Source organism: Solanum stenotomum, chromosome 2 (genome assembly GCF_019186545.1).
Source record: "Solanum stenotomum isolate F172 chromosome 2, ASM1918654v1, whole genome shotgun sequence".
Classification (NCBI taxonomy): Eukaryota; Viridiplantae; Streptophyta; class Magnoliopsida; order Solanales; family Solanaceae; genus Solanum; species Solanum stenotomum.
The window spans coordinates 23,648,153-23,659,894 of NC_064283.1; the positions used below are offsets into that span (position 1 = coordinate 23,648,153).

At 35.6% G+C, this 11,742-nt stretch overlaps 2 protein-coding genes across 2 annotated transcripts; both read right to left on the reverse strand.

The window, feature by feature from the left end:
- Positions 1–271: 271 nt before the first annotated feature.
- On the reverse strand, positions 272–1,642 carry LOC125855581 (protein CANDIDATE G-PROTEIN COUPLED RECEPTOR 7-like). Its single transcript, XM_049535323.1, has one exon. It carries the CDS (start codon positions 1,640–1,642, stop codon positions 272–274), a length of 1,371 nt encoding a protein of 456 aa, XP_049391280.1.
- Positions 1,643–9,937: 8,295 nt separating this feature from the next.
- On the reverse strand, positions 9,938–11,540 carry LOC125855827 (uncharacterized). Its single transcript, XM_049535512.1, has 5 exons — positions 11,535–11,540; positions 11,372–11,428; positions 10,679–10,782; positions 10,286–10,634; positions 9,938–10,063 (listed from the first exon to the last, which is right to left on the reverse strand). Exons 1-5 carry the CDS (start codon positions 11,538–11,540, stop codon positions 9,938–9,940), a joined length of 642 nt encoding a protein of 213 aa, XP_049391469.1.
- Positions 11,541–11,742: the final 202 nt, after the last annotated feature.

Here is an 11,742-nt window from a genome sequence, read left to right on the forward strand (position 1 = left end):
AATAACTCAATTATTTTATCCTGTATCTAGCTTTTTATATCTTTACTTTGCACATGTTGTAGTACGTAATATTTTGGGGGGAAAGTGCATCACAACATGGAAATAATTTCTTCTATAAGAACTTGACATACTAAAAGAATTGCATACTCTACAAACATTAATAAGTGTCCAAAAAACAAAATAAATATGAATAAAAATTAATTGTACAATTTTATGTGAGGGAAGGTCCACCTATGTTGTCAAAAAGACTAGCATTTTAATGGACAAATTCTTATGCAATCTCCTCTTCATCATCATCTTCATCTTCGTCTTCGTCTTCATCTTCATCTTCATCTTCTTCTTCTCCTTCTTCATCATCATCATCTTTGTGAATAGCCAAATATGGATTTTTCCCAATTGGCTTAAAATTATAGAATATAAACATATAGAACATCAAGCTTGCACCTTCAGCAGCAACAATAGTAACCCATTCATGCATATAAGTTACTACACTTTCAATCATAGCAATTCCAAATCTAGTGAAATACAAGAACACAATCAAGACAACATAAAAATGCCTAAAAAGTGTTAACTTCTTGAGATTTTCAGCTGCTTTTCCATCATTCTTTGATGCCAACCTAAGGCTTTTAATAGACCATAGAATTGGGACTAGTACAATACAACAACACATAACATCTATTAACAAAAACAACTCATTCCATACTAACCAATGCTTCTCAACAGGTCCACCTTCACTTATCACAATCGAAGCTATATTTTCGATCACTTGTAAAGGGATCACAAACATTAAAACCTTTTTTTCGCGGTCATGAAGGAAAGGTTTCAAGAATGACCAACCAGTTCCAATAAGAACTATGACAGTGAAAAGTGTTACACCTTTCAAAAATCCAAAAATATAAAATGGCACATCCCAACCATGAGCCTTCCCTGTATTTCTAATGTACATCTTGTCTTCTGCAGCACATATTAACTTCAACGCCTTGAAAACCAACAACATAGCCATGATCAAATGAATCTTGTGAATATTTTTCCTCTGTTTAACACAAATAAATCCCCATATACCCAAAAATACAAAATATACAATGAATAAAAGGAAATATAATTTAGGTAATATAGTCTGACCAGCAGGAAGAAAATCTTTCTCTCCATTATCATTCACATTGTATATTTCAGTATGCACATTCATAGTCACAAGAAATTCCTTTTGACAATTGCCAAATATCAAATTATACTCATCAGGCTCGTCGATTGTGGTTGATGTGTTGTAGGATGAATCAGGGCCAAGCTTGTCAAATCTAAAGACAAGATTTACATACTTACTAGATAAAACACAAAAGTTCTCTGTATAAATGGACTCATTCAAGAGTCGCGGAAATGATACATCTCTAACAAGGCAAAATCCCATGGAAGAAGGATATAGTTTTGCAGCTGGTTCATCTGATCTCCAATAAACATGATCTAGAGAAATGGTAACATGTCCATCAGGTGCAAAACCAAATCTCTCTATCAATATTATTTGCCTTGAATCATCAATAATGTGTGTATTCTTGATTTCACATGATGAAAATTTAAATCTTGATATAAATATAATGAACAATGCTTGTAGAAACTTTAAGCCACTTACATAGTTGACATCTTCCATAATATGTTTGTTACTTAGAATTTTTTTATAGCATGATAGGACTAAAATATTTATTTTCTTTTATTTCTCTGTTTTAACTAGAAATTTGTAAAATACTAAAAATAGTAACAAATGACAATGTCAAAGAAATGTATTCTTGTATAGTCTAATTAAAGGAGCACAATTCTTAATTACTCTCACTAATCACACTTAAAACTGTCTTTTAGCAAAATTTTCAGCATTACCACTAATGAAGTTTGAAAATAATTTCAACTTTAGTAGATCCGAACCAATAGGGTCTTAAGAGAAAATAAATGAAAGGTAGTTAAAGGAATTTTTTATATAATAACTACTATTAAATTTAAGCTTAAGAGTAAATTTCATCTAATTTCTTCAATCTTCTAATTGCAGAAATTTAGTCATTAAATGCTACACCAATTTTAGTATTTTTTTTTCGTTGTTTGAATATCAATTATATGATTCATGCTTAAATAATACTCTCTACATTTTAATTTTTTTGTCCTATTTTGACTTGCCACTGAGTTTAAGAAAGTAAAGAAATCTTTTAAATCTTGTGGTCTTAAATTAAAGATATGTCAAATGTATCAAAATATTCTTTAATCTTGTAATATTAAACATGTCACGTGTAATGTTGAAATTAAAGAGTTGATAACGAGGAAAGAGATATTTTTTTTGAAATAGACTAAAAAAAAGTAGGATAAAAAAATTAAAATAGATGGAAAAGGAAAATAAGACAAACAAATTAAAATGAAAGGAAAATATTTTTATTGTGCAAGAATAAGCATTAAAAAGGTGAGATAATTACACTCTAGTGCAGCTCATAAAATTACTTTACATAATCTTGCCAAGGTTTTCATTGTTTACATTTATTGACACATTCCATGACAACTCTAAATTGTAGGACTTAGATCTATTGAGTTTTTTTTAAAACCAAAGTGTATATTATTTTTTTGCAGATTTTTTCTTGTTGATTTACTGGAAAAAAAAAAGAAGGAACAAGAAGATAATTTATAGATATTGCACGTAATTTTTTCTATAAATTTATGTTAATCCTATTAGAGGACAAACTAAGTGAAAGATCTATCAAATTAAGCAAATAAACAAATAATTTATTATTATTATTATTATTATTATTAAAATAATAACAATAATAATAATAAATAATAAATAATAATAGTAACAACTGCCAAATTAATCTAACTATATTGAAATTTTGATATAATTATAAGTAAGATTGGTGTTCGGCCATTGTTGAAGCTTGAAGCTTCAAAGTTTGAAAATTGAATTCTTATAAATTAGTTTCATTTCGAGTGGATATTGTTGCAAAAGATCGGTTACATATTGAGGAGTCTAAATCTAAAATTTTGGGTGATTTGATGTAGGAGGTGTTTATGGATGGATATGGTGTTTGAATTCAAGGAAGAAGACGAAGTGAGATTTTTATATAATGTTGTATATTATTGTATAAGGTTATATAAATATCTCGTATAATTTTGTATAATAATATATATCTAATTTTAAAACATTGTTGTAAAGAAAATAATCAAACTTTTTGTATATTTTTTAATATGGGTGTATAATGTTGTATACCGATTTTTTAAAACATCGATGTAAGAAAATAATGAAATTGTTGAAGGAAGATTATATGAAATGTGGTTTTGGTGGAAACTTTTATAACGGCAAAAACGTTTTCTCTGGAAATGGGCTTATTATGTTTTAGGCTAAAAAATTGCATGTAAGTTTTGTGTTATATTCTTGCAATGTAATTAGATAATTGTATTTTTTTGAAATTACCCCTTAAAAAATTTATGAGATAAAAGTGTGTACTAACAAAAAATATTTGTTGAATTTAAGCTGAATTTAAATTCAATAAGGAATAAGGCATAATTACCCAATGATGAGAAACCATTATGTAAGAAGGAAAAAAATAAAGAAATGCAATATATATATATATATATATATATTAAGAAAGGTATCTTAAATCAAATTTCTAGGAGTGTGACATTGTCACGCCCCTAGCCTACACCCTGAACGTAACTGGCACTCGAGAACCATTGCTGGTCCACAAGTGAACCCTTGGCATAACTCAATACTCAGTGAAAGACTTACTCAATATTAGATGAACTCAAAAATCTCAAGACATAACTCAGAATATTAAAAAACATTCAACTGGCCAAAAGAGACAATTCAAGCCTAAAAAATTAACAGTTGGAAATGAAACAAACTTCTTAAAACTCTATTGTCTATGAAGCCTCTAAGTACTACGATGGATGTCGGGACAAGAACCCCGATCATCCTACAAAACTGAAAATAAAAGCAAAGTGTGGAGCCCCCTGAAAAGCAAGGAGGCTTACCAATCAAACTCTGGGACTGCAAGTGGTATCAATGGAGCGCCTGTTGATGACCCTGGTTACCTGTATGTGCATCATGAAAAATGTATGACAAATAGCGTCAGTACATGGAATGTACGAGCATGCAAGGAGAACTCTAAAGCATAGACATAAACTTGATCTGATGAAAAGGAGGAAATTACTTCCCTCATCTCAACTCAACTCAACTCAAAGATACTCACGGATACTCAAACTCAGAAAATACTCAACTCAGTTCAAGAATACTCAACTCATTATAAAGCAATAATAAAAGATGCAGTATAAAGAAAGCTTTTAAAACAGTAAATGACAACTCAAAGTATTTAATATTACAATAATAATTCATTTACTTTTATTTGGGAGATTTTCTAACCGACAACCATCACTATGAGCTATGTACTAAAGCAACGTCTCTCCCACGCTGCCAGAACTGTCCTATACCTTGTTGTAGTATAATACATCCTCAACTAAGTGGATCCACTAAGCTATGCTTAAAAGCAATAAGGAATCATCTAAAAAGTATGACCTTTTACCCATGTTGGCATACATAGTTTATATGGACTTTGAGTTGTCTGAACTCGTCCCCATATCGGTGCTCAATACTACTTCCAATAATATAAATTCATGCTCAAATGTTTAAAAACATTTTCTCATCCTCAACTTTGAGATTGTTACTCAAAAGGTTCTCTTAAAAGAGATAGTGCTCAAAAACACCTCATGAACTCATTAATTTGGAAATCAAGATTTCCTCTCAATTTAAATGTAAAAGTATTTATTCTTGGGAATACTAAGTTCCCATATATTCATTTGGAAAAATCAAATTCAACTCACCTCATCCTCATACTCAAGTACTCAAGTCTTAAAAAAAGTTTTCAAAGTTTTCAAAAGACTTCTCAAATGACTCGAAAGAACTTCCTCGAACGTTACTCTTAACTCTATCTTGAATTTGAATTATGAATTATGAATTCAAGAGTTATGACTTGGATCTCAAGGATTAATGAAGATTTTAAGTGTGGATATCAAGTAGAAAACATAGATATGATTCGAGGGAACTCACACGGAAAGAAGGTCAGAAGGGTTGGGGACTTGGAGACCCTGGCGCACTGAGTGGTGCGGGGTATCGGCCCCTAAACTACTGAACGTGATTTGGGGCGCACTGAGTGGTGCGGCGCCCCACCCCTATGCCCAGGTAGTGACGAATTTTCTTGCTCCAATTTCATGTCTAACTCCCCTAGAATCAAATGATTTCCCTCAAACTCTTTTGGATTCTTAAACCCAACCTAATTACAACGAAATCTACACCAAACCCCACCAAGAACAACACTCATTCGCAACTCTCCCCTCAAGAACTCAACAAAAATTTCATTATCAAAGAACGAGACACAAAACCTCAAGAACTCAAATCATTCAACCTCAAGAATGAAATTAAAGATAAAAATTACATGATTGACATGTGGATGAATGAACCCAACACTATGAGAACTTATATGCCTTATAAGGATCAAATCCTTGGCGAAACTCCTCAACAATTGCAAGAATCTTGAACGAACGCTTGAACTTCTCCATTTTCTCCTCTTGCACTTCTCTCTAAAAACCTAAGTGTGTTTCGGAATTGTGAAAACTGATCTAAATCAGTTTAGACCCCTATTTGGGGGAACCAAAACGTGCAAACTTAGTGGGGTGAGGGAAAAACCAAAATACCTCTTCTTAATTCAGATGAATTTCCTTAACTGGACAGGCTGAACTCAAACGGGCATATCTCCATCATCTGAACTCAGAATTTAGCAAACTCTGTGGAGTTGGAAAGAGGACTTAGAGATCTTTCATTTTATATCTCATGGGACACCTAACTCATCGTGTACTGAAAGTTATGGTCGTTTGAAGTTGACCTAAAACTCACAATTGAAGTCTAACTTGCAAAATTCCCAATTTAGTTCTTTCTAAAATTAACTTTTTCTAAGACTGAGGTGTTACAATATCTCCCCCTTGGGAACATTCATCCTCGAATGAGATCACTCTAATTAGGACTAAGGGTGACAACATCTAACAGCCAACTCAAACACCCAACATGCAATTTAACATAACATAGCATATCAATTTAAAGTGTTTTACAAAAATCATTACCTTGGTCTGGAATATCTCCGGAAGTAAAGAGATGTGGGTATATCTTCTTCATATTCTCCTCAGACTCCCAAGTAGCTTCCTCAACAAACTGATTCCTCCACAAGACCTTGACTGATTCTACCTCTTTGGTTCTCAGCTTGCGAACCTGACGATCAAGTATCTTAACATGTATCTCCTCATAAGATAGGTTGTCCTTAATACCAATATCCTCAGTCGGTATAATAAGTGAAGGATCGCTCATACACTTCTTCAACATAGAAATTATGTGAAACACCGGATGGACTGCTTCTAATTCTAGCGGTAGCTCCAACTCATAAGCTACATTGCCAATTGTCTTGGATATCCTGTAAGGACCAATATATCGGGGGACTAAACTTCCCCTTCTTTCCAAACCTCATAACATCCTTCATGGGTGAAACCTTCAAATAAACCCAATCATCCACCTCAAATTCTAAGTCTCTTCTCCTAACATTTGTATAGGATTTTTGACGACTCTACATTGCTTTCAACCTTTCTTGAATGATCTTCACTTTCTCCACAGCTTGATGAACCAAGTCTGGTCCTATCAACCCAGCTTCACCAACTTCAAACCATCCAATAGGATAGCTGCATCTTCTCCCATAAAGAGCCTCATAGAGAGCCATTTGGATGCTAGAGTGATAACTCTTGTTGTAAGCAAACTCAATGAGAGGAAAGTGATCGTCCCAATTACCCTTGAAATTGATCAAACACACCCTCAACATATCCTCTAAAGTCTGAATCGTACACTCTGCTTGACCATTAGTCTCAGGATGGAAAGCGGTATTCAAATTCACTTTCAAACCCAAACCTTTCTGGAAAGACTTCCAAAATTGTATGGTGAATTGTACACCTCTACCTGAAATGATGGACACCGGAACTCCATGAAGTCTAACTATCTCTTGAATACATAATCTTGCATAATCTTCTGTAGAAAAATTAATCTTTACCGGTAAGAAATGGGCTGATTCAGTCATCCGATCCATAATCACCCAAATCGAATCATGTTGCCTATGTGATCATGGTAATCCAACAATAAAATCTATGTTAATCATCTCCCACATCCATTCCGGAAAATCTATGTTCTGAGCCATACCACTGGGCCTTTGGTACTCTACCTTGACTTGTTGGCGATTCGGGCACTTAACAACGAATTCTGCAATACACCTCTTCATACTACTCCGCCAATATACTTCTCTCAAGTCATGATACATCTTTGTGGAACCAGGATGAATCGAATATCTGGATCTATGAGCTTCTTCCATGATTCTCTCTTGGAGTTCACCTAGGTACACATTATATACCTTAATACCTCAATACACCATCTCCCCCTTGTTCAAAAGCCACCATTTTCTGCTTATGAACATTTGCCTTCAATTCAAGCAAAACCGGGTCTTGGTCTTGTTTCTCTTTCACTTTGGACACTAGTCATGATTCAGCCCCATTCATCACCACCATTCTGCCTTCATTGGAATCCATTAACCGGACTCCCAATGTGCAAGTCTGTGCACATCCTTGGCTAATTCCTTCTTCTTTTCCTCGACATGGGTAGTACTACCCATATATAACTTGCTCGATGCGTCAGCAACTACATTAGCCTTACTAGGGTGATATAAAATACTCATGTCATAATCCTTGAGTAATTTTAACCACCTCATTTTGTATGAGATTAAGCTCTTTCTGATTGAATACATAGAGACTCTTGTGATCGGTGAACACATCTACATGAACAACATAGAGATAGTGACACTATATTTTCAAAGCAAAAACTACTGCAGTCCACTCTAGATCATGAGTCGGGTAATTCTTCCCATGAATCTTATGTTGTCTGGAGGCATAAGCTATAACTTCGCCATTCTGCATCAAAACACAACCAAGTCCAACTCTGGATGCATTACAATACACAAGAAAACATTGTGTACCCTCCAGTAGGGTCAACAATGGGCAATATTTAACTGGGTTTTCAATTCCTGAAAGATTTTCTCATAAGCTTCAAACCATTGAAACTTAACCGTCTTCTGAGTCAACTTTGTCAATGGGGACGAAAACCCCTCGACAATCCTCCTATAATAACCAGCCAATCCTAAGAAACTCTTAATATCAGTTGGAGATGTGGGTCTGGGCCAGTTCTGCTCTGCCTCAATCTTCTGAGTGTCAACGCGAATCCCTTCACTAGAAATAATGTGGCCTAAGAACGCCACAGACTCAAGCCAAAACTCGCACTTGGAAAATTTTGCATACAACTCTCTATCTTTGAGAGTTTGGAGAACTATTCTGGGATGACTAGCATGATCTTCCTCATTCCTCGAATAAATTAGAATTCATCAATGAATACGAAAACAAATATATCAAGATAGGGCTTAAGTACTCTGTTCATAAGATCCATGAACGCTGCAGGAACATTAGTCAAGCTAAATGACAAAACTAGAAACTCATAATGACCATAACGAGTCTTGAATGTTGTCTTTAGATTATTACTCTTTCTTACCCTCAACTGGTGATATCCTGATCTGAGGTCTATCATAGAAAAACAAGTGGTATCCTGAAGTTGATCAAATAGATCATCAATTCTCAAAAGAGGATAATTATTCTTGATAGTGACCTTGTTCAATTGGCGGTAATCAATACACATCCTAAGTGAGCAACCTTTCTTTCTCACAAATAGGACCGACACGCCCCAAGGTGAGATACTAGGTCGAATAAAGCCCTTAACAAGGAGATCTTTCAACTACTCTTTTAACTCTTTCAAATCAACGGGAGCCATTCTATATGGTAGAATAGAGATAGGTCTAGTATCGGAAAGAATATCTATACCGACATATATTACTCTTTCATCTCAGGAGGGACTTCTGAAAGACCATCCGGAAATACCTATAGAACTTACTCACAACTGGAACTGACTAAATAGACGGTGTCTCAACACTAGAGTCATTAATTCGGACTAACTGATAGATGCACCCCTTAGAAACTAACTTTCTGGCCTTAAGATATGAAATAAAACAACCCTTAGGCACTGCTAAACTAATCCTCCACTCAACAACTGGCTCATTAGGAAATTGGAACTTAACTACTCGAGTTCTGCAATCAACTGAGTCATAACAAGCATAAAGATAGTCCATACCTAGAATAACATCAAAGTCCACCATATCTAGCTCAACTAAGTCAACCATGGTATCCTTATGATTGACAAAGATGACACAATCATGATAAAATCTCTCAGCTAGAATAGACTTACCAAAAGGTGTGGTAACACTGAAGGGCTCAAGAAGTTGTTCCGGAAGAATATCAAACCTTATAGCAAAATATAGAGTCACAAAAGATAGACTCACGCCTGGATCAAGCAATACATGTACGTCAAAAGTAAAGACTCTGATCATACCAGTGACAACATCAGGTGAATTATCTTGCTCTTGGTGATTGGTGATAGCATACAGACGGTTTGCTCATCCGCTTGTCCCTGAAGTATCTCATCTAGGTGCAACTCTGTCTGGTGGAGCCGCTTAAGAAGATTGGGATCTATTGCCTCCATTACTATTTCCCTACATGTTCTTAGGGCACTCCCTCATAAAGTGACATGCTTGAACACACTTGAAACAACTGGTGGAGCCATTATGACACATTTCTGGGGGGTTTCTACCACACTTAACACAGTAGGAGTCCAGTTACCTCCTTGTGCCACACTACCTTGAGATTGTGCAGGTCTAGCTCTGAATTTCTGAGAATTCTTATTCTTGAACTCACCTCTACTCCTTGGTGCAAGTGCACTATCAGATGATGGAGCAGGTCAAATTGGCTTTTGTTGTAAAGATGATCGGTTCACATTACCTTTATGCTGCACATACTCATTACATGTAGTCTTAGCCTTCTTGTTACAAAATTCTTCTTTATCTCTCAACTTGTACTCCTCAACCTGCAACACATGGATCATAAGCCTTATTACGTCCACGTCCCCTATCAACATAGCAGTCATACCCTCTTTGCTTGATAGATGAGACAACCCAAACACAAAAAGAGCCATCCTGCTCCTCATGTTAGTAACCATCTTCGGAGCTTAACGGGACAGTTGAGTGAACTTGAGGCTATACTCATGCACACTCATGGATTCATGCTTCAAATTAAGAAACTCTCTTACCTTCGCCTCCCTCAGCTCACGGGGAAAGAAACTCCCTAAGAATGCCTCTTCGAACACAACCCAGCTCACAATTAGTGTCCTTTCAGCTCTACTCTTCATCCATTGGTCGTACCAGACCCTAGCAACACCCTTCAGTTGGTATGAAGCTACCTCCACAGGTTCAGCATCTGCAACATGCATCACCTCAAACACTTTATGAAACTCCTCCACAAAGTTCTTCGGATCCTCAGTGACACTTGAACTTGTGAATTCTAGAGGATTCATCCTCAAGAACTCACGGATTATAGATGTATCAGCCACATCATGTCGAACCCCTCTCTGCTGACTAGCTTGGTTAGCCACAACTTGGCTCAACATCCACATAGATAGCATCCCAGAACTCAGTATTAGTACCTTTCCTTGGGTTGCACTTCTGGTGCATTGGGTACCCATTGATCCTGAGGATCAACATTCTTCCTTGCAGGACGACCTCGAATAGCTTTTCGTGGAGGCATGATCTGAAAGATATGTGCAAGCACAAATTAGAAAGAAACTTTATAGAGTTGAACTTTATCACACGAAAAAAGGGTGAGAACTAAGGGAATTATTTCCTAAATATTGCAGCCTCATAATTATAAATGTGGCATGGTTCACACCGATAACGAGAACTCTACATACACGGCTTCATAGACACCCTAGGACGGTTGTACTCTATGCTCGGATACCAAGTTTGTAACTCTCTGAGTCTACACCCTAGACGTAATTGACAATCGAGAACCATTGCTGGTCCACAAGCGAACCTTTGGTCTGGCTCAATACTCAGCGGAAGACTTACTCAACATTATATGAACTCAAAGGAAAGATTTAACACAAAAATCTCAAGACATAACTCAAAATATTCAAAAACATTCAACTGTCCAAAAGAGGCAACTCAAGTCTAAAACATAAACAATTGGAAATAAAACAGACTTCTCAAAACTCTACTGTCTATGAAGCCTCTAAGTACTACGATGGATGTCAGGACAAGACCCCCGATCAACCTACAAAAGTGAAAATAAAAGCAAAGTGTGGATCCCTACGGAAAGAAAAGAGGCTCACCAATCACACTCTGGAACTGCAAGTGGTATCATCGGAGCGCCTGTTGATAACCCTGACTACCTGTATCTGCATCATGAATTATGTCATTCATCAATACATGGAATGTACGAGCATGAAAGGAGAACTCTAAAGCATAGACATAAGCTTGATCTGATGAAAATGAGGAACATACTTCCATCATCTCAACTCAACTCAACTCAAAGATACTCAAAGATACACAAGGATACTCAAACTCATAAAATACTCAATTGAATTACAAAATACTCAACTCATTATAAACCAAAAATAAAAGACGCAGTATAAAGAAAGATTTTAAAACAATAAATGACAATTCAAAGTATTTAAAAATACAATAATAACTCATTTACTCTTATTTGGGA

What these genes read in the sequence shown, in the direction of transcription:
- LOC125855827 (XM_049535512.1), bottom strand. An exon ending in ATACCACTTGCAGTTCCAGA is followed by an intron (nt 10,783 to 11,371) that starts GTGTGATTGGTG and finishes CATATCTTTCAG; the next exon opens with ATCATGCCTCCACGAAAAGC. An exon ending in GTGAGCTGAGGGAGGCGAAG is followed by an intron (nt 10,064 to 10,285) that starts GTAAGAGAGTTT and finishes CATGTGTTGCAG; the next exon opens with GTTGAGGAGTACAAGTTGAG.
- LOC125855581 (XM_049535323.1), bottom strand. Translation starts at nt 1,642, where the DNA reads ATGGAAGATGTCAACTATGTAAGTGGCTTAAAGTTTCTACAAGCATTG.